General features: G+C 37.9%; 1 protein-coding gene across 2 annotated transcripts in view; it reads left to right on the forward strand.

Annotated features, from left to right (window-relative positions):
* ptk2ba (protein tyrosine kinase 2 beta, a) overlaps positions 1–22,253 on the forward strand; it is a 72,427-nt gene extending 50,174 nt beyond the window's left edge. For both annotated transcript variants that reach the window (XM_056476365.1, XM_056476366.1), the window contains exons 23-31: positions 2,597–2,693; positions 2,776–2,832; positions 8,921–9,067; positions 11,120–11,155; positions 11,252–11,276; positions 16,571–16,617; positions 18,557–18,691; positions 18,771–18,851; positions 21,855–22,253. In XM_056476365.1, coding sequence (XP_056332340.1) covers positions 2,597–2,693; positions 2,776–2,832; positions 8,921–9,067; positions 11,120–11,155; positions 11,252–11,276; positions 16,571–16,617; positions 18,557–18,691; positions 18,771–18,851; positions 21,855–22,070 — 841 coding nt within the window. In that variant the 3' untranslated portion in view covers positions 22,071–22,253. The remainder of the gene's footprint in view (positions 1–2,596; positions 2,694–2,775; positions 2,833–8,920; positions 9,068–11,119; positions 11,156–11,251; positions 11,277–16,570; positions 16,618–18,556; positions 18,692–18,770; positions 18,852–21,854) is intronic.
* The last annotated feature ends 1,627 nt before the right edge of the window (positions 22,254–23,880 follow it).

Consider the following 23,880-nt stretch of genomic DNA (forward strand, 5'->3'; position numbering starts at 1 on the left):
CCAGCGTCAAGTTCCATTAAACAGAGATTTTAGTCTTTACCATAAACATCAGTGTTTAAATCTGAGCTATAAACTGTTCTTCCGGTATTTCTGTGTTATTTAATTGTTTGTAACGAACTGAAAAAGTGTAAAAACTGAATCTCTCTTGATCAAACGCAGATTTGAATGCAGCACTTCAAAGGATTAATAAACATTTCAATTCAATTCAATTCACCTTTATTTGTGTAGCACTTATACAATGTAGATTGTGTCAAAGCAGCTTCACATAAAAGGTCACAGTAAATAGGAACAGTGTAGTTCAGTTTGTAGTGTTTAAGTTCAGTTCAGTTTAGCTCAGTTCAGTGTGGTTAAATAATCACGACTGAGAGTCCAAATATTGAAGGGCAAATCCATCAATGCGCAGCTCTACTGATCCCGAACCATGCAAGCCAGTGGTGACAGCGGAGAGGGAAAAAAAACTTCACTAATGGCGGAAGTGAAGAAAAAAAACCTTGAGAGAAACCAGGCTCAGTTGGGCACGATCATTTTAATTTCTCCGCTGGCCAAACGTCTTGTGCAGAGCTGCAGTCTCAGTGGCGGAGGCTGGAAGCTGGCCTCAGCGAAGACTCGTCTGTCCCTGGAGCGTCACAGGAATCAGTCTCATGCTCTCCACTCTTCCATGACCATCACAGTAGCTGCTCAGGATTCGGCCTGGTCCAGGATATGGAAACCTTGGTTCATCTCGTCGTTGGTCTTGGATCGAATCAGTGGCTCTGCATAGTCTGAGGGCCTCGGGAAGAGTATCCCCAGGTGGAAATGGAGAATAAAGAAAATAATTAGCGTAGCTGATGTTCACAGTGTATATCAACAAGATGCATAACCTGTGTGGGAGCCCCCTAAGTAGTGCACTAAGTGTATGCTTTACTGAACAGATAGGTCTTTAATCTAGTTTTGAATTGGGAGAGTGTGTCTGAGCCTCGGACGTTATCAGGAAGGCTATTCCAGAGTATAGGAGCTATAAATGAGAAGGCTCGACCTCCTTTACTCGACTTTGCTATTCTAGGTACTACCAGAACTACTACATATGCAAATCATTATCATTTATCATTCACGTTACGCGGGTTTAATTGAGATCATGATCTTTTAATGTTTAATTGTGCAGCTTTACACTGAACGCATAACAAACAGTGACGGAAAACACCTTTAATTAACAGCCTGAGAAAGCATTTAGGTAGTGTAACTGGGGATGTGACGGTGGCAACAGGGGTGAGGATCCAAACGCAGGGTTTTATTGAGATAGAGATGGTCAGGCAAGCAATGGTCAACACAGGAGCAAACGGATGTATAAGGGCAATCCAGAGTCGTAGTCAAAATAACAGGCAGATGGTCACAAGGCAGGCGGCGACAGGGATAAGCAGATAAACTAGGCGGGGATCAAAACAAGGCAAAGCAAGACAAAGGAAGCACGTTGTAATGTGACTATACAGCTAACAAGACTCAGCCACAACTGTGTGTTAGTGTGCTGTATTTATAGTGTAGTAATCAGTCCAAAAGCAGCTTCAGCTGTGAGTGTCTAGCCAATGGTGACTTGGAGCAGGTGAGTGTGTGTGTTGCATGACTGGGATCTGTAGTCCATAAACCGGCAGATTTGTAGTTTGTGTGAATGTGAATGTTTTGCAGCGATCTATGATGTTTAGATCGCTGGTGATCGTGACAGGTAGGTCCCACCACAACTTTTTCCTTCATCATTATATTTTACAAGGAAGCCAAATTGCTTTCACGTGATATGAATGACGCGGAGGCAATCTCTCGGCAATTGGATTAACCTACAAGTTCAAAAAAGTTATTAATCCATGGGTCACGTGCATTCCCGAACTGTGGGTTGTGATCTGTTACACCCCTACAAAACAGGACGGGCAAAGGGAATTAAAAATATATTAAATATATTACATGTGAATAATTATAAAAAATAATGTAGTAATATTATGAATAAATGTTTTAAAATTATAATTCATTTAAAAGTCATATTAAAAGATAAAATTAAATTGTGAATGTAAAAAGATCACTAAAAGAATTAAGTATTTGATAATATTAAATATATAAATTAATAAATGTTAAAAATAACAATAATAAACAATAAAAATACTACTGTACTAATAATAATAAACAATATATTAATAATAATATAAACAAGTATAGGGTGGCACGGTGGCTCAGTGGTTAGCACTGTTGCCTCACAGCAAGAAGGTCGCTGGTTCGAGTCCCGGCTGGGCCAGTTGGCATTTCTGTGTGGAGTTTGCATGTTCTTCCGTGTTGGCGTGGGTTTCCTCTGGGTGCTCTCGTTTCCCCTACAGCCCAAACACATGCGCTGTAGGTAAATTGAATAAATTAAATTGGCTTTAGTGAATGAGTGTGAGTGTGTATGGGTGTTTCCCACTACTGAGTTGCGGCTGGAAGGGCATCTGCTGCGTAAAGCGTATGCTGGAATAGTTGCCGGTTCATTACACTGTGGCGACCCCTGATGAATAAAGGGACTAAGCCGAAGGAAAATAAATGAATGAATAAACAACTATAATTTAAAACAATAGTGTAACTGTATCCTGTTTTCTGTTGACAGTGACGTTCATAAAATGGAGCAGGAAGTGGAGGTGGAAGAGCTGAGATCCAGATCTCGCTCCATAAACATATCTGCATTTCCTGACGCTCCACCAAAGGTCTGTCTCCATTTTTTGTATGCTTTATTCATCATTATCATACTTCATTATTGATTTACATTCATTATTGTTTCGTTTAAAGCCATCAAGAATAATGCCGCCAGGCTTCAGCACTCTGAATCCACGGCTCAATCTCCAGGTGAACTTTATCTCTATTCTGTCTGTACTTTAGCTGCACAGCAAAGCTCTATTACATTTAATGGTAGATTGACAATGTAAATGCATTTAGAAACATACAAGCTAATGTTTGTCATAGATGTCAATACAGATAGTAGATGAGTTTCATTAGCAGTAAATGTTCATAAAAGACCCCAATGAACCATTTTCACAATTGTAATTCATTCATTCTTTCATTCATTTTCCTTCGGGTTAGTCCCTTTGTTTATCAGGGGTCGTCACAGCGGAATGAATCGCCAACTCATAATAATAATAATAATAATAATAATAATAATAATAATAATAATAATAATAATAATAATAATAATAATAATAATAATTCCTTACATTTATATAGCACTTTTCTAGACACTCAAAGCACTTTAGACAGTTTTGGGGGGGAATCTCCTCATCCACCACCAGTGTGCAGCATTCACCTGGATGACACCACACACCAGCTAATTGGTGGAGAGAAGACAAAGTGATGAAGCCAATTATGATATGGGGATGGTTAGGAGGCCAGTGGGCAAATTTGGCTAAGACACTTGGGTTAAACACCTACTTTTTTGTTTTCAATTTTTAGGGGAATTTCTAAGGGAAAATACGATTATATTATTTTTTTCCCCTCGTAAATTCCCCTAAAATTGCTTAATTGTTTTAAGAATTATTAAGATTATCGGTAGTTAACTAAATACATTAAATAAACACAATAAAACTTAACAAATATGTAAATATTCTACATGTAAATAATAAATGTGATTGTAAAATAATATTAAAAATGAATATAAAACTAAAATAAAGAAATAGTAACAATTAAAAAAAAAAAACAGAAAATTGTTTAAAAAAAAATATATATATATATCTATATATATATATATATATATATATATATATATATATATATATATATATATATATATATATATATATATATATATATATATATATATATATATATATAAATTTACACAGTCGAAGTCAGAATTATTAGCCCCCTTTTAATTTTTTTCCTTTTTTAAATAATTCCCAAATTCTGTTTAACAGAGCAAGGAAATTTTCACAGTATGTCTGATAATATTTCTTTCTTCTAGAGATAGTTTTATTTCGGCTAGAATAAAAGCAGTTTTTATTTTTTTAGAAACCATTTTAAGGTCAATATTATTAGCCCCTTTAAGCTATATTTTTTTCGATAGTCTACAGAACAAACCATCGTTATACAATAACTTGCCTAATTACCCTAACCTGCCTAGGTAACCTAATTAACCTAGTTAAGCCTTTAAATGTCACTTTAAGCTGTATAGAAGTGTCTTGGTAAATATCTAGTCTAATATTATTTACTGTCATGGCAAAGATAAAATAAATCAAAGTTATTAGAAATGAGTTATTAAAACTATTATGATTAGAAATGTGTTGAAAAAATGTTTTATCTCTGTTAAACAGAAATTGGGGAAAAAAACAAACGGGGGCGCTAATAATTCAGGGGGGCTAATAAGTCTGACTATATGACATCTTAAAGGGGCTAATAATATTGACCTTAAAATGTTTTTTAAAAAATTAATAACTGCTTTTATTCTAGTCAAAATAAAACAAATAAGACTTAAAATAGGACAAATCAGACATACTGTGAAATTTTCCTTTCTCTGTTAAACATCATTTGGGAAATATTTTAAAAAGAAAAGAAAATTCAAAGGGCGTTTAATAATTCTGATTTCAACTGTACATGTAAATAATACATGTGATTGTAAAAAGTAAAATAAAGAAATAGTAACTGTAAAAAAAAATGTGTATATATATATATATATATATATATATATATATATATATATATATATATATATATATATATATATATGTATATATGTATATATATATATATATATATATATATATGTATATATGTATGTATGTGTGTATATATATATATATATATATATATATATATATATATATATATATATATATATATATATGTATATGTATGTGTGTGTGTGTGTATATATGTGTGTGTGTGTGTATATATGTGTGTGTGTGTGTGTGTGTGTGTGTGTGTATATATGTGTGTGTGTGTGTGTGTGTGTGTGTGTGTGTGTGTGTGTGTGTGTGTGTGTGTATATATATTCTAAAGTACAAATAAAGCAGAATATATTATAATAAAGCAAAATATTGTATAATAATTACAATAATACAAACTAAATTGAGGGAAAATATAAATTATGCATATAAACGTCGTTTTGTAAAAGTACAATTAAGTAAAAAAATTATTAAATAAATTGTACAAAATGTAAACAAAAAAATAAATATAAACTAAAAAAAAAGCAAAATAACAAAAATAAACATTTAAAAATTCTAATTTTAGAGGAAACATAAGAAAAAGGTTGAGACTGAACTGAACACTGAATATTGCAGTCTGTGGATGATGCTTTTACACTGTAAATCAGCTTCATGTTGGTCAAGTCAATCTAGGTCAATCTCACCATTTCCAGCTCATCTCGGCCTGCTTTCTTCCATTTGTGCTCAAAACCGCCGCGTTATATATATATATGTGTGTGTGTGTGTATGTGTGTGTGTGTGTGTGTGTGTGTGTGTGTGTGTGTGTGTGTGGGAGTGAGCATGCTTCACTCTGTGGTGTACAGTTCTTCTGTTGTTTGTGTTTTTCTTAACCACAACTTTCCAGCTGCCCGACTCTCTTTCTGCGTCCCACTTCATTTATTTATTACTATTTAGTTTCTGTTACTATTTACTTATTATATAACTGTTACTATTACTACGTACACTGTTACTATTTAGAGTACCAGAAAAGTATTAAAGGTGCAGTATGTAAGGTTGACACCCAGTGGTTGAAATAGGTATTGCATTCCTGGAGCAAAACGAACGCAAGCGCATGTTGCCAGATTGAGGACCAACAGAAGTGAGTCTGACTATCGAGCCTAAAGGCTGATTTAAGTCGTGTCCTATATAAAAGCAACGGCACTCAATAGAAGGAATATTCTCCATATTAAAGAGATTTTGTCCTAACAAACACCTGGAATTGATATATTAGAAACTGCTTCTATTTCTCACAGGTGAACAACAGAAAACTGACAATGATCACCTCAGGTACAACTCAAGTGCTTTATTCAGTGTTAAATGCTAATAATGTGAGTTTGAATGCCATTTTACAGGACATTTGTGGCACGTACTACTGAAAGCAGCAGCAGATAGTTCACCTCAGATCTTGAAAATAAAATAAACTGTTTGAAATTGAACTTTAGAGCTGTGACTCAGGTGCAATCCAACAAATATCAGCAATTCAGCATAATAATAATAATACATTTTATTTATAACACGCTTTTCTAAAACCCAAAGTGCTTACAAAACAGTAAAAACAACAAAGCACAATAAAACATTAAAGAATACAGTAAAAAACACAGTAAGAATAAAAAGAGATCACAAATTAAATCCACAGTTTGGGTGCGCAGTAAGAGAATGCCCTACCTCCCATGGTGCTGACTTTACAACAAGGCTGAAATAGTGTAGGACCCGAGGCAGAGCGTAGACAGTGAGAGCCAGAGGAAATAGATATCAAGTCACAAATGTAACCTGGAGCAGAACCATGAACCGCTTTATATGTTGAAATCAATACTGTACAAGACTTGACGGGCAGCCCGTGAAGCTGTTGGAGTACAGGAGTAATGTGAGAACGAGATGATGTACGAGTCAACACACTCGCAGCAGAATTTTGGATGTATTGTAAAATCTTAAGAGAATTAGCTGGTAACTAGGCTTGGGCGGTATCCAAATTTTGATATCGTCGAACCTCCTCCCTATTTTACCTAATAAATAAAATATGATGTAAGGCTCAGACAGCGTCACCAAACTGTTAGCTTGTGCCTAAACCATTCAGAAACTGAATACCGTGTATGCGACATTGGGTTCGTGGTCACCTGCTTGTCTTCTTCGTACACTGAAAAAAATTATTCAAAGATGATTCCTTGGATTTACTAAAATTTTTTACGTTAAGTGGTTGTAAACAATTTATTTGGGCTGAATTTAAACAAACAAATTAAGTTGAACATTGCTCAATTTAATTTGTTTGTTTAAATTCAACACAAACAAATTGTTTGCAACAGTTTTGCATGCAACACTTTTTTTCAGTGAATTAGAGATCTGCATGGGACTAAAAACCCACCCAGCTAGATGAAACAGAGTCCAGACAGCCCATAACAAGCTGCCTGTATAAACACACACACACACATAGACATTTTGCTTGGACCTGGCTTCATTACCTGTGACTCGTTTGAATTCTGACCACATGTGCTTGGTTGTACACTATATCAATAAAGTGTTTAGACTTTTAAAAACACTGTAGTAATACATAGAGCCACCAAACATTATTCTTATGATGTTTTTCAACAGGAGGAAAACGTGAATAAAATGCGAGTAAATGCAGGACTATTGATGAAATCCAGGCATAACACTGTATGATAACGCTTCAGATGACTGTTCTAGAGCCTACAGCTAATCAATCTGTCAGATTCTGGAGGGTATTACAGGTCTAAAGACAAATATAAATGATAAATGGTCTTAAATAAAATGAATACATTTATAAATATGGTGTATAAGTCAATAACTACACTCACCTGGTAAATGGAGGCAACTTGAACTGTTTGTGAGCACAATTAAGTGCACACAGCATGCCATATCATATGATAATTGTAGGAAATAATCCCAAAAGGTAATTGACTGTGTAAAGAAACATAAAACAACTCAAAAATACGATGTATATGCTGAGCTCAGCAACCAATCAGCCGGAATTAGCTGAGGTGACGAGACAGCGAGCAGCTAGACCTAGCTGTCACTCAAGTGGCCACACCCCTAATTATGCAGACTTAATATAACCTAATATAAAGGAAACGGATGAGTTATAAAAAAATTCACCCCCTCACAGTTGTCATGAAGGGTAATCACAGCTATATGCACCAAAGCCATCTTTTATACCAGGCTGTGAACATGTTTTTATCAGCTGTAAAATTGGACAATTTCCCATTGCAGTCAGAAATCACCTGTACTTCATGGAGCCAGCCCCCCAAGGCGAGTCGATGAATTGCACAAAGGCGCGTGCTCGCTTGATTGGGAGCTCCCGTTGAAATTACAGACCGCTCATGCGTTTTATTCGGAAATTTATTCCCGCACCAGAAAAAATCTGGTCGGGTCCCGCGGATCCTGCAGTACAGCAGTGGGAATGCAGACCTCTAGTTCATATTTACCACGTCTCCCTTCTCCTTCTGGAGTACTGCCAAACTGCAGAGGCTGTGTTCTTTTTCGAGACCAGGTCACTTGGTGCGCGACTCGCCATCTTACCTCACCTCTCTCTCTCTCTCCTCCACAATACACATTTTTAGGCATTAAATAAATAATATTTAATATTTAATACTTGTCTCCTATATAAGTGCATTGTTTTGATGACGGTATAATGGTATTGAAACTGATACCGTTGCTATTTTTAGATCCCGCGGTATACCATATTACCACCCAAGTCTACTGGTAACCCTCCGAACAGAGAATTGCAAAAATCCAAACGAGATGTGATACAAGCATGGACAAGTCTTTCAGAATCAGGCCTTATGCGGGCTATATTTCGAAGATGATAAAAGGCCATTTTAGTTAAATGTTTAAAATGAGGCTTCAGACTAAGTCAACACCAAGATTACGCACCTGCTGAGAGGGATGTACATGTAACAATGTTAAAGAGGTTTAATGTGTATTAATTCGATTATAAACCTTACCATTTAGTGCAGTGAGTGCACTATTCTGTGCTTCTGAATGGCTGTATGTAAATTTGTCGTGTTTCATCTGGTACAAACAGCCAGATTGCTTATTACTGCAAATCTCGTCATGTATCGTGTTGTAAGGACACGGGGGTTACAATGTATCCTGCTCACCTAACGTTTACGTTCGTAATATTTATATTATTTTCTAATTATTAACCTCATTTATAACTCTGAATCTGTTTTTATATCTCGGTATATCACAGAATGCACAAGACTCATGGGGACTTATGTGAGTGTCTTTCTCTCTCTGTGTGTGTGCAGGCTCGGGGTTTTCAGGAGCCCAGCAGTAAGGCGGATGCGCAGCGGCTGTGGGATGTGGAGCGTCAGCAGATGCAGGAGACGCTACGCAGACAGAAGCAGGAGATGCTGGAGGACCATCAGTGGCTGGAGAAAGAGGAGAAACTGCTGGTCTGCTTTCAACACACACAAACGCACTCACTTACACACGCAAATTCACTTACACACGCACATTCACTTACTCTTGCTGCGTTTAATTACATTGAAGAAACACACACACAGCCTCGCACTCCTGAAGCTGCTAATCAAAGGCAGCATGCGGTCCTCTTGGATGGAGTTATAGTGCATCTAATTTAGGAAAACTATTACATTGTGAAGCTTAGTAAGTCAACGTGAAGTCCAAAGTGTTTTTAGTGCGTGGCAAAGATTAAAGAAAGATTAATTATGATTAATCACAACCAAAAAAATGGTTTGTTTTGAAATAAGATGTATGTGTGTATTATATATACTGTATATATACATAAATATGTGTATGTGTGAGCAATATCACACAAGTAGCAGTGCGATATGCCTGTATATGGCACTGGAGGGAGGCGTGCATTGGCCCGAGTGCCTTAGTGTCCCACCAGTGATGATATACTAAGTGTGATATTGCGTTTATATAATAACTTGACGACACAATCATTCATTCATTCATTTTCTTTTCGGCTTAGTCCCTTTATCTGGGAAGCATCCATACACACTCATACACTATGAACAATTTAGCCTTCCCAATTCACCTGTACCGCATGTCATTAGTATTTGTATTTGAATGATTCTCTAGCGTAATGTCTAAAGTGATGACAAAACAGATGAATTTGCTCACATTTCAAGATTATAAGGCTGAACAGCATGAAAGGCCATCAGTCTACAGAGATTTCCCAGAATTTCTGTTGCTATAGGGAGATCACAATAACTAATCTCGAAATAGCCAGAGCAAAGCAAACACTACCAGATTACAATTGTTTTTATTTTTTAATTACTGTTGTGTGTGTATATATATATATATATATATATATATATATATATATATATATATATATATATATATATATATATATATATATATATATATATATATATATATATATATATATATATATATATATATATATATATTAGGGTTGGGGTATGATGGCTAATATGAAACATTGAGATGGACAATGGCATCGTCGTCATAGGCGGCGGTGAATTAATTATTTATGAAAAATAATTAATTCATAAGGAATTAATTATTTGTAGCCGACCGTTTCACCTACCAGACCCACATGGTCTTAGTTTTACCCATAACCAAATCATAAATAAATAAAGATAAGTTACACACAAATTACCATCTTGTCAATTGCTTTTTCCGCAGGACTCTGGCATGAATAGGCAGAGTGATCTGTGTCAATATAATGGCACAATCAACAGCAACCAACCAACAGTATCTGATATTTTCGCTAAAATTACTAAGTACAAGCATGAAAGCGAAAGATTGAAGCAGTTTACTGACCTGCTCACTGACTGGTGTGTGTCTGGTCACGTGATGTGCATTTTCAGTGGTAGTGTGGACGGGAGGGCTGTTCAGAAATGCTAGATGAAACACCAGAGTGTATGTGGATCGTTTTCATTCTAAAATGCCATTTAAATACTAAGACGTATTAGTGTAAACGGGGCCTCAATGTGTATGTTACGCTACCGGATTGCGACGGGGGCGAGGCAGAGGATCGCAATGCCGGCTCAGCATCGTGGTGTCTGTCGGCCATTGGCGATGGATGATGGCATCGTCTATCGGCCCAACCCTAATATATATATATATATATATATATATATATATATATATATATATATATATATATATATATATATATATATATATATAAACATTAAAGTACACACAGACACACACACATATACAAAGTACAGATTGTATGTGTGTGTTTACATATACATTTTATTTATATATATATATATAATGTATGTATATAGATAGATAGATAGATAGATAGATAGATAGATAGATAGATAGATAGATAGATAGATAGATAGATAGATAGATAGATAGATAGATAGATAGATAGATAGATAGATAGATAGATAGATAGATATAATGTATATGTAAACACAAACATACAAACTGTACTTTTTTGCATAGATTATATCGTTATATAAGTAAATCAGCTTTTCTTGTTTCTCTTTTAGGTTCCGTTTGCTAATGAAGACATGAAAACTAAAGCGGTAAACTTACTGTATCTACTTTCTTTTTACTGTCATGCCTTTTTTCTGCAGTTGTTTTACACTGTCTTGATTTTGTGTTTTTTTGGTCTATTTCAGACCACAGAAAATGACACTGGCCAAGGTTGGTTTTATATGTTTGTGTTGTTTAGCTTTCATTTATATTTTATTTAATTTTTTCATCATTTTAATACTTCAAACTAAACTTATTATTATAATTTTTTATATTTATGTAATTTATATAAGTTTTTGATATTAATTATTTCATGTGTTCTGTTTTAGTTAACAATAACAACACTAAAATGGAATCTAAGAAGAGTTCAAATGCAAAAACCTCTAAATGCCGTCTGAATTTTCTTCTAAAATGTGCATTTTTATCAAGCTCCTGTGTGTAAGTTCACCAATATCACTTTTATGGCAAAGAAGAAGTTCTTTCCATGGTCTCTAAAGTGAAATAACGCAACATAAACAAAGGAAGCTGAGAAAAAGATTCATTTTCGATAGATATTTCAGATGGCACTTAGAGGTTTTTGCGTCTGAACTCTCCCTATTGTTATTTTACTTAATTTTTTATGTCTTAAACTAGTTTTAGTTGTAAATTTTTCATCCAGTATTCATATTTGAGCTGTTGTTGTGTTGCTTAATGTTCAGTTCTATTGTTACTGTTGTGACCACTAGGTGTCAGAAGAGGTGTGTGGAAGTGAGAGCGGGAGAAGAGAAAATAAAGTGAAGTAGTGTGGAGCTAAGCAGAGTTGTCCGGCTGATATTCATTTACAAATCTATACAAAATACCACATTTTGGCGACGAGGATGGCAGCACTTAGTTTACCTACACCTCCTATGTTTTTAACATGCCTGGGCCAGCCCCCAGTTCCGATTCATACGTGGAAGAAGATGTTTGAAAACTATCTGGTTGCAATCGATGCTACGGGAGATCGGTGGCCAGAAGAGAGGAAGCGTGCTGTCTTACTACAGTGCTTGGGAGCCGAGGGTTTAAGAGTTTTCTATACGTTACCCAATACAGGTCAGAATCTTGCTGATGCTTTTAAAGCCCTTGAAGAACACTTTCAGCCGATTACAAACATCGTCGTGGAACGACACAAATTCAGACAACGTACACAGCGGCCGGATGAATCCGTGAAGGACTATGTTGTTGCTTTACGTGAGCTAAGTACATACTGTAACTTCGGCGATCGCACGGATGAAATGATCCGAGATCAACTGGTAGAGAAAGCATTCTCTCCACGTATTCGGGAACGGCTTTTATTACAGCCGCAGTTAACATTGACGGATGCAATGTTATTGGCGGGTCAAACAGAGACCGCCGTGGGGCACGCACAAACATTAGATGCGGCCCCTGTGCACGAAATAAAATCTGCTCAGCATGGCAGGACACCACAGCGTCTAAAATTCCGGGGGAAACATGTGAGTAAAAAACAATCACAAACTACTGCACAGGGCATTCGAGCTTGTTTCCGCTGTGGGTCTACTTCCCATCTGGCTAATGCTCCAAATTGTCCAGCTGCTAAAGTCACGTGTAATAAATGTGAAAAATTAGGACATTTTGCAAGAGTTTGCCGCTCTGAGAAAAGAGTCCAATTACTTGATGCTCCAGAGATGGAGGTCCCTGAAATTGTGCATGTACTTGAAGTGGAAGGGAAGTCACTCTGTGATAAAATAAAATGCACTGTAAACATTGAAACAGACGAACTAGGCCCAGTGCCGATTGAGCTCACCGTCGACACTGGCTCGGCTGTCTCTATTTTTCCTCATCACCTTTATAAACAACATTTCAGCTCTTCACCGTTACGACGCCCACAACTGAAATTAGTGACATACTCAAAAGCAGCACTGCCTGTACTTGGCTGTCTATCGGTGCATGTGCATTATGGTAATGCTGTATCAAGCACTAGCATCTATGTTGTGGAGAAAGGCACCCCTATACTGGGTATGGACTTAGTTTCTGGCTTAAATATTCACATCGCGGGGAATGAATTGGTCCCACCCACTCCTACTACTACTACAGTGCAACAAATAAAGACAACAGCAAAAGAGGGCATTGGCTGTGCGATAGGCTTTGTACACCAGGTGAAAATAAAAGACTCAGTAAAGCCTGTACAACAAAAACTTCGCAGACTCCCCTTATCAGTGAGAAATGCAGTTTCCCAAGAGCTTTGCCGCTTACAAGCTGAAGGCATTATTGAACGGGTGGATGCTTCCCCGTGGGTGTCCCCTATTGTGGTGACTACGAAAAAAAATGGAGAAATTCGCTTATGTGTGGACCTGCGGGAGCCCAACAGAGCAATAATAATTGACAGCCATCCACTCCCACACATGGAGGACTTATTTACTGAGTTAAGGGGAGCCACCATATTTTCAAGCATTGATTTAAACAATGCATACCTCCAAGTGACACTTCACGAGGACAGCAGAGATCTGACGGCTTTCATAACTCATGAAGGATTGTTCAGATTCCGTCGGGTCCCATATGGACTGGCCTCAGCACCAGCTGCTTTTCAAAAAATGATGGTTACAATATTGAAAGGCCTTCAAGGAGTTCAGAATTATCTAGATGATGTCATTGTGTATGGACGCACACGAGCCGAACATGATCACAACCTACAGGCTGTGTTAATGGCATTACAACGTGCAGGACTCACACTAAATCATGATAAATGCAAGTTCAGCTGCACAAGCCTTCCTTACTTGGGACATACTATCACGGCACAAGGCCTGCTACCCAACGATTGTCATATCCAGGCTATTCTGCAAGCACCAACCCCCACGGATGCAGCCAAAGTACGTTCATTTCTTGGACTGACATCCTGGTATTCACGGTTTGTGCCAAACTACTCCTCAGAGGTAGAGCCTATGAGGGCGTGCTTAAGAAACATGGATCCTTTCAGTTGGACTGAGAGTGCTCAGAGGAGCTTTGAGAAATTAAAGGAGCTCATTGTTAACAGCCCAGCCCTTGCGATTTTTGACCCAGCTTTGCATTCACTGGTAACCTGTGACGCCTCAGATTATGGATTAGGGGCTGTTTTAACTCAAATCCATGCAGACGGCTCTGAGCGTACTATTGCATTCGCCTCTCGCACACTCTCAACAGCTGAGAGGAAGTACTCCATTGTGGAGAAAGAGGCACTGGCCTGCGTGTGGGCCGTGGAACGGTGGCGAACATTCTTATGGGGCCGACGGTTCACGCTTAGAACGGATCATCAAGCTTTAACTACCTTGCTTGCAACTAAGGGTATGGGCCGTGCTGGAATGTGCATTGCAAGATGGTCCGCCCGTCTTCTTTGCTTTAATTACGAGGTGTCCTACAAGCCGGGTTCTGAGAATGTCACAGCAGACTGTCTCTCACGCCTGCCTTTACCTACCTGTGAGGACACTAACTCTACTATTGAACCTGACATGGTAGCATTTATTTCTGCTGAACCTCGTGCTTTTTCATTGGAAGAGTTCTCCAAGGAATGCGCTGCATGTCCAGAATTGTCAGCATTGCGACTGCATCTACTTACAGGATGGCCTAAGAGCAAGAAAAACCTTCAACCTGAGCTGGCACCATATTTTCACATCAGGGATGAACTAGCTGCACAGGACAGCTTGGTCTTCAGAGGTTCGTACCGCTTGGTGGTGCCTATAGCGATGCGTGGGTCCCTAATTAACTTGGCTCATCAGGGCCACCAGGGTATTGTTAGAACAAAACAGAGGCTCCGTGACTTGTACTGGTGGCCTGGCATGGATAATTCAGTTCAGTCTGCTATTGCATCATGTCAGATTTGCCAAGCTCATGACAAGAGTGCGAAAACGCATACACCTCCTCTCCAGCCTGTACCATTTCCAGTTGCACCCTGGCTAAAGGTTGGATTGGACATTGTAGGACCATTTGAGTTAGGAACCTGGGATTGCAGGTATGCACTCACATTAGTTGACTACTACAGTAAGTGGCCAGAGATAGCCTTCACCAGTAATGTCACTACTACCACTGTCATGGAATTTCTCACCACAACATTCAGCCGGTTTGGTAACCCGGTGGAAATAGTGACTGATAATGGTGTGCAATTTACATCTTTGGGTTTTGCAGAGTTTCTGACAAACAGGAATATCCAGCATGTGCGTACTTCCCTGTACTTTCCACAAGCTAATGGTGCTGTGGAGCGTATGAACCGTGTCCTGAAGGATTGGGTTCAAACAGCAAGCTTGGAAGGAAAGCCGTGGAAAAAGGCAGTGAGGGACTTCTTGTTGCACTATCGTACTACACCTCATGCCACCACAGGCGTTGCTCCTAGTGAACTCTTGCTGGGACGCAAACTTAGAACGAACTTGGACATTCTGCCCACTAGGCCTCCTGCTTGTACCGACGCTACGGTGCGAGCTCATGTTAAGGCGCGACAAGCTCGAGTCAAAATATACACTGACAAAAAACGGGCTGCACAACCATCTGCCTTACAACCAGGTGACAAAGTGCGCGTGAGGATACCCACTCATGTAAAAAAAAGCAGGGGGAAATTCAGTACACCACATATGGTGTTGGGAAAAAAAAAGCCAGGATACATATATTCTGGATGATGGAAAAGTCTGGAACGCTGTTCACCTGTCACCATGTCCTGTGCAAAGCAACTCTGATAATGAATCTACGGGCGCCTCAAAATCAGTTGTTGCACTTGAAAACCAGAAACATCCTCGAACCAGACGGCCACCAGTCTGGCACAAAGACTTTGTAACATAAACAATTTACGCATGCACATTCCTCACTATAGCAAGGCTATATCAGTGTTATAAAGTTGCAAGCCTTAAGGGGTTACATGTTGAATAGTAATTCTACATTGTTTTTTTGTTTTCTTATTACATGCACAGTGGAGTTATGCTTAAGTTTGTATCGTTGCTGAAATAATAATAATTATTATATGCATATTGGTTAAGTCTAACCTCACAGCTGATAAATTGGTGAATTCAGTTGGTAGAGTGGTTGTTGAACACCTTCCCTAGTGCTAATCTAAAAAGGGGGAAAATGTTGTGTTGCTTAATGTTCAGTTCTATTGTTACTGTTGTGACCACTAGGTGTCAGAAGAGGTGTGTGGAAGTGAGAGCGAGAGAAGAGAAAATAAAGTGAAGTAGTGTGGAGCTAAGCAGAGTTGTCCGGCTGATATTCATTTACAAATCTATACAAAATACCACAGCTGTATTTTAGACACCCAAAAACTGTAATATGTAAATAAACTAGTTGAAGTAAAGAGCGTGTGGGGTTTACCCAAATAAAAAGTATTATTAAAATAAATAAAAGAATAATTTAAAGCAGTAACTCTGTGGATGATGCTGATGTGTTTGTTGTGATTTCTCCAATAATCTCTCCTGTTTTGTGTGTGTGTGTCTCTGTGTTTGTTTGTTTATTTGCGCCTGTGTGTGTGTGTTCAGTCTCCTCTCAGGGTCCTCCAGAGAAGCCACCGCGTGTTTCAGCTCAGGTAATTCAGTAATCTGTGTCTGAAGGCATCAGTAAATCTTTCCACACGCAGAAATCAAACACTCTCTTGATTTGACTATACAACTTTATTTTATTGTTTTTATTATGTTTTTGATCAACAATAAAGAACTCTTAAATATTTATTCAATCTTTCTTATTATAATACTATTAATATATTAATGGGACATCTAAAAGCTGAAGTTATTTTTTGCAAATAGGCATTTACAGTACAACTGACATTTGGAGCCCTGTCGTACACCCGACACACGTTGTTTAAATAGCAAATCCATTTGCTCTGCTTTGTGGACTCATGGGTGTGCTGGTCTATAAAGGAGGTGTGTTTAGGCACATTGTTGGTGTGTTGCTATTTTGAGGAATTGACACTGATTAATACACACAAGACGTACAGCAATATACAAATATCTTTACAAATGAAAAAGAATTAAAGGATTAAAATATTACAAAAATTATTATTTTCTTCATAAATATAAAAACCACTGCCTCCATGCCTCATCTTGGGGGGCTTTTCAGTTTATTCATGACCATTTGCGTTTGTATTATGTTATTATTATTAGCACTATTATTTATTATATGCATATTTATATTTGTTTTTAATAAAAACAAGTTTAGATTTGTCCACCTGTCGGGTTTTGGAGACGTCTGCATCACCATATGGGGCACAAGAACAGGACGTGTGTTTGGAATAACTCAGTTTTTTGACCACACTTCATTATTATTGTTCATTTATTCAGTTGCTGGAAATTAGAACTGAATTTAGAAATAGTTTTGAAACAAATCTTTGCGCTTAACAAACTAAATTAAATATGGAGGCTAATGGATGTCTTCAGTGGAGTGAGAACAACACCGTTTCCTTACTCCAAGAAAGTAAAGGAGTAAAAAGTAAAAGGAAAGTAAAGAGAAAGAGGCTGAATGGAGGAGGCTCATTATTTATCCTCACACTGCAGATGCTCTGTTTAACTGTTTTCTCGCTAGTGAAGCGTTCAGTTTTTCCACTTACAAAGTCCGCCATGTTAATAGCAAATGTGCCATGGCATGACGCAACTGACTCTTAAAGGGAATGGGAGATGAGTCTCTGAGTGGTTTTATGCACGTTATGCTCAAAACACACTCATAACTAGGCACATGCAGAATCTGCACGCATAGAAATCTGCAGATTTCCACAAATGTTTTGCCAATCATTGAGTCTATTTATTTACTTGTGTAAATGTGTTTAAATTTATATTCATTCAGTTTTGAAATTAATTTCACTAATATTATTGTGATATAATAATAGTAATATGAAAATGTTCATATTATTTATCTACAATAGTTTGTAAAGTCATATTTTCTGTCGTTTAGTAGATATATTATACGCGAGACTTGCTTTATTTAACAAATAAGTGGATCTATTAATTACTAAAAATGTATAATTTTTTATTACATATATTAAATTTTTAGGTATGATACTCCAGATATGATTCCGCATGAATCTGTGGATTTTTTTTACAAAATTCTCCTCAGAAATAGCAAAAACTGTCTGCAGATTCTGTCTGGCCCTACTCATAACTCATTGAGAGAATAAGCACAACCCTGTTAGACCATGTGCTGTGGCGCAAACCGTATTATTCTGTCCTTTAAATAGCATAAGTTGATTCAGACGCTTTAGACTTTGTGCCTAGATCATTAAAATAGAGCCCTTGAAATTGGGCCAAAATCAAATCCTAAAAACAAAATGAATAAAATAATAATAGTTTTCAGAATATGAATATCATCTCCATACTACAGTAAAACAACACTTGGCATGGTTCTAAATCACGAAGCAAGAAAATGTGTCTGAAAGTCATAATGTGATCTGATGACGTGGATACTGCATGTATTAATGTAACTAATGTGCATGCTGGACTGTGTGTGTGTATGTGTGTGTGTGTGTGTGTGTGCAGCCAGCACCGACAGCAGAGCTGGACCGCACAGATGACTTGGTCTACCAGAACGTGATGGAAATGGTGAAGGTGGTGGTGCAGCTGAAGAATCAGGTCAACACTCTTCCAGCGTCAGAGTATGTGAGTGTGGTAAAGGTGCGTCCTCCAGCGGATCACACACACACACACTCATCTCTGTGTTCAGCAGCTGCTCATTATGGGATGTTTCTCTTAGTCTGTAGGAATGACGCTGCGCAGTCTGATCCACAGTGTAGACGACATCCTGCCCTCGCTACATGACTCTATCAGGACAGAGGTGAAGAACACACACACACACATACACACACACATACTTGTATACATGCTTTACAGGGACTCTCCATAGGTGTAATGCATTTTATAATTAAATTACGCTTAAACCCAACCCTCAAAAGAAACCTATGACAAATTTTGAATGTTAAAAAACCCTGTTAAGACTGATCAAGAGGTGTGCCGCTGTAAATCACCTTAATAGAGTACATCTAGGTTATACCCACGTCATTATACAGCCCCAGATAAAGTTGTGACAATATGAAAAATGCAAATAAAAAAGACAGTAGTGATTTCTAAATTTACTTTGGCTTGTATTTCATTGCAGACAATGCAACAAACATTATTTAATGTGTTCCTCGTTATTTTTTATTGTTTCTATTGATTTTTTTTTTCAAGCATGTATTAAACATGTATTCCAATTTTCATTCTTGCTACATGTTTCAAATAAAGTTGGGATAGTAAAGCGTTTACCACATTGTAATGTTGCCATTCCTTTTCACGACACTTAAAAGACGTTTAGTTACTGAAGACACCAAGTGATGAAGTGTTTCAGGTGTCATTTTGTCCTATTCTTCCTGAAATCAAGTCTTAAGGTGGGCAACAGTACGAGGTCTTCATTGTTGCATTTTGCACTTCAAAATGTGCCACACATTCTCTATTGGAGATAGGTTGGGACTCTAGACAGGTCAGTCAAGTACCTGTATCCTCTTCCTCTGCAGACAGCACTTTGTAATGTGTGCAGAATGTGGTTTTGCATTGTCTTGTTGAAATATGCATGGGCGTCCTTGGAAAAGAAGGCAGTATAATGTGCTCCAAAATCTCGATGTCCTTTTAGCATTTTTTTTGCATCACAGAAGTGCAAGTTACCTTTGTCAAGGGCACTGACACTACCCTGTACCATGACAGACCCGCGCTTTTGACTTTTTGCTGGTAAGTTTTTTTTCTTCTTTGGTCCAGAGCACGTCGTCCCTTTCTCCCAAACAAATACCTGAAATTCTGATTCATTTAACCACAGTACATGTTTCCACTGTGTGATGGTCCATCCCAGATGCCTCAGAGCTCAGAGAAGTCGACGGCGCCTCTGGACACTGTTAACATATGGCTTCTTCTTGGCACAGTACAGTTTCCACTGGCATTTGTGGATGTAACTACGTATTGTGGTACATAGTTACAAGGTTTGCTGCAGTAGTCCTGAGCCCATGTGGTGATATGGCTTATAGATGAATGAGGATTCTTGATGCAGTGCCACCTGAAGGATCAGAGATCACGATTGTTCAGCTTAGGCTTGCACCCTTGTCCTTTATACACTGAAATTCCTCCAGATTCCTTGAATCTTTTAATGATGTTCTGCACTGTTGAAGGTGAAATATCCAAATGTCTTCCTATCTTTCTTTGAGGAACATTGTTTTTAAAGATTTGAAAGGGGCGATCCCCAGTCCATCTTTACTCCTAAAGGATTAGACTTTTCTTGGATGCTGCTTTTGTACCAAATCATAATTACAATCACCTGTTGAGGTCACCTGTTTCAATCATTATTTACCCAGTTTACCTGATTACTAGCCCTAAGCTGCTCCTTTCCCAACTTTCTTTGGAATGTGTTGCAGGTCTGAATGATAGGAAAGGATGTATATTTACAAATGAAGTGAAGTTGACCAGACAAAGCATGAAACATTTTGTGTTCATATAGTCTGCAATGAAATACACGTCAAAGTATTTTTTTGTTCCATTCTTTCTGCAAGTCTTAAGGTGGGCAACAGTACAGGGTCTTCATGGTTGCATTTTGCGCTTCAAAATGTGCCACACATTCTCTATTGGAGACAGGTCAGGACTCTAGACTGGTCAGTCAAGTGCCTGTATCCTCTTCCTCTGCAGACAGGACTTTGTAATGTGTGCAGAATGTGGTTTTGCATTGTCTTGTTGAAATATGAATGGGAGTCCCTGGAAAAGAAGGCAGTATAATGTGCTCCAAAATCTCTATATACTTTTCAGCATTAATGGTGCATCACAGACGTGTAAGTTACCTTTGCCAAGGGCAATGACACAACCCCATACCATGACAGACCCTGGCTTTTGATTTGTTTCTGGTAACAGTCTGGATGATCCTTTTCTTCTTTGGTCCGCAGCACACGGCATCCCTTTCTCCCAAACAAATACCTTAAACACTAATTCATCTGACCACAGTACACATTTCCACTGTGTGATGGTCCATCCCAAATGCCTCAGAGCTCAGAGAAGTTGACGGCACTTCTAGACACTGTTAACATAGGGCTTCCTTTTGGCACAGTACAGTTTTAACTGGCATTTGTGGATATAACTACGTATTGTGGTACATAGTTACAAGGTTTGCTGCAGTAGTCCTGAGCCCATGTGATGATATGGCTTATAGATGAATGAGGATTCTTGATGCAGTGCCACCTGAAGGATCAGAGATCACAGAAGTTCAGCTTAGGCTTGCACCCTTGTCCTTTATACACTGAAATTCCTCCAGATTCCTTGAATCTTTTAATGATGTTCTGCACTGTTGAAGGTGAAATATCCAAATGTCTTCCTATCTTTCTTTGAGGAACATTGTTTTTAAAGATTTGAAAGGGGCGATCCCCAGTCCATCTTTACTCCTAAAGGATTAGACCTTTCTTGGATGCTGCTTTTGTACCAAATCATAATTACAATCACCTGTTGAGGTCACCTGTTTCAATCATTATTTACCCAGTTTACCTGATTACTAGCCCTAAACTGCTCCTGTCCCAACTTTGTTTGGAATGTGTTGCAGGTCTGAATGACAGGAAAGGATGAATATATACTGTACAAATGAAATGAATATTCACCAGACAAAACATGAACTATTTTGTGTTCATATTGTCTGCAATGAAATACACATCGAATTAGAAATCACTACTTTCTTTTTTTATTTGCGTTTTCCATATTGTCCAAAATTCTGGATTGGGGTGGTACAACTTCATGTCCCTGTAAACTTCATAAACCTGTGTGTTGTGTGTGTGTTGTTCAGATTGAAGGCACACAGAAGCTGCTGAATAAGGATCTGGCGGAGCTGATCAGTAAGATGCGTTTGGCTCAGCAGAACTCCGTCACGTCTCTGAAAGACGAGTGTAAGAAGCAAATGCTGGCGGCCGCTCACACACTCGCCATGGACTCCAAAAACCTGCTGGACGCCGTCGATCAAGCCAGAGTGCGAGCCAACACAGCCAGACCCGCCGCCTCATAGATCTCAAGCTCTGATTGGAGGACAAACAGGTCGTTTTGTCCAATCAGATCAGCTGGCTTTATTTATGTTTCTGAATGTTAAGAAAGCAGTGCTTTCAAATGTGAATTTTATTTTGTTTACAAATATCTGCTATTAATTATATTATTAGTGTGTGAGATGCAATAAATGCTTAAGTTTTCAAAATATTAACTTATTTAATTCTCTAGACTTTACAAGATAGGAAAACAGTTCAAGTCAGTATTATTTGCCGTCCTTTGAATTTTTTCAAATATTTCCCAAATTATATTTAACAGAGCAAGGAATTTTTCACAGTATGTCTGATAATATTTTTTCTTCTGGAGAAAGTGTTATTTGTTTTATTTCGGCTAGAATTAAAGCAGTTTTACATTTTTAAAACCATTTTAAGGTCAATATTATTAGCCCCCTTAAGCTATATATTTTGTTCAATTGGCTGCAGAACAAACCATCATTATACAATGACTTGTCTAGTCACCCTAATTAATTAATTACCCTAATCACTTTAAGCTGAATACTAGTATCTTAAAAAATATCCAGTCAAATATTATGTGCTGTCATCATGGCAAAGATAAAATAAATCCGTAATTAGAAATGAGTTAATAAAACTATTATGTTTGGAAATTAGGGAGGAATTGGGGGGGGGGGTATACAGGAGTGCTAATAATTCATACTTCAACTGTAAATACTTTTGAAGTTTTCAAAACATATTTAATTCTCTAGACCAGGGGTGGGCAAACTCGGTCCTGGAGGGCCGGTGTCCTGCACAGTTTTGCTCCAACACTAATCAAACACACCTGAACAAGCTAATCAGTGTCTTCAAGATCGCTAGAAATCTATAAGCAGGTGTGTTTGATTAGAGTTGGAGCTAAACTGTGCAGGACACCGGTCCTCCAGGACCGAGTTTGCCCACCCCTGCTCTAGACTTTAAACAAATGTTTTCAATAGAAAATACATAGTATAATATTAGTATTTCTGTACAATAGATCTGATCTGATTTGGATTCAAAATATACATTTAATAGTACAGTGTGTCAGAGGATAAAATTAGTTTTGAAGTTTTTAAAACATTTTTCAAACAGTTTTTAACTTATTGAATTCTCTAGATTTTACAAGAAGGGTTTTGATAGAAAATCAGGTGTATTTCTGTCAAATAAATCTGATTTGCGATTAAAAATATACTTTTCATAGTCTTATACGTGTGTGAGAGGAAATGAATACTTTTGAAGTTTTCAAATTAACTTATTTAATTCTCTAGACTGTACAAGAATGTTTTTAATAGAAAATACATCGAATAATATTTCTATTTCTGTACACTAAATCTGATTTGGGATCAAAAACACACCTTTTATAATCTTATTAGCGTGTGAGAGGAAATAAATCACTCTCATGGTTGCCCACTAAAGCTAACCAGGGCTGCGCCTGGTCAGTACCTTGATTGGAGGCCTCATGGGAAAGCTAGGTTGCTGCTGAAAGTGGTGTTTGTGAGGCCAGCAGAGGGTGCTCAACCTGCAGTCTATGTGCATCCTAACGCCCCAGTATATTGATAGGGACTCTATACTGCTCAGTGAGCGGTATTTTTCGTTATGTTAAACCGAGCTCCTGACTCTCTGTGGTCATTAAAAATCCCAGGATGTACTTTAACCCCAGGAATCCTCATGACCTCCTAACCATCCCCATATCATAATTGGCTTCATCACTCTGTCTCCTCTACACCAGTCAGGGGGTGTGCGGTCTAGTGCGATATGGCTGCCATCACATCATCCAGCTGGATGCAGCACACTGGTGGTGGATGA

Source organism: Danio aesculapii, chromosome 17 (assembly GCF_903798145.1).
Source record: "Danio aesculapii chromosome 17, fDanAes4.1, whole genome shotgun sequence".
Taxonomy (NCBI): domain Eukaryota; kingdom Metazoa; phylum Chordata; class Actinopteri; order Cypriniformes; family Danionidae; genus Danio; species Danio aesculapii.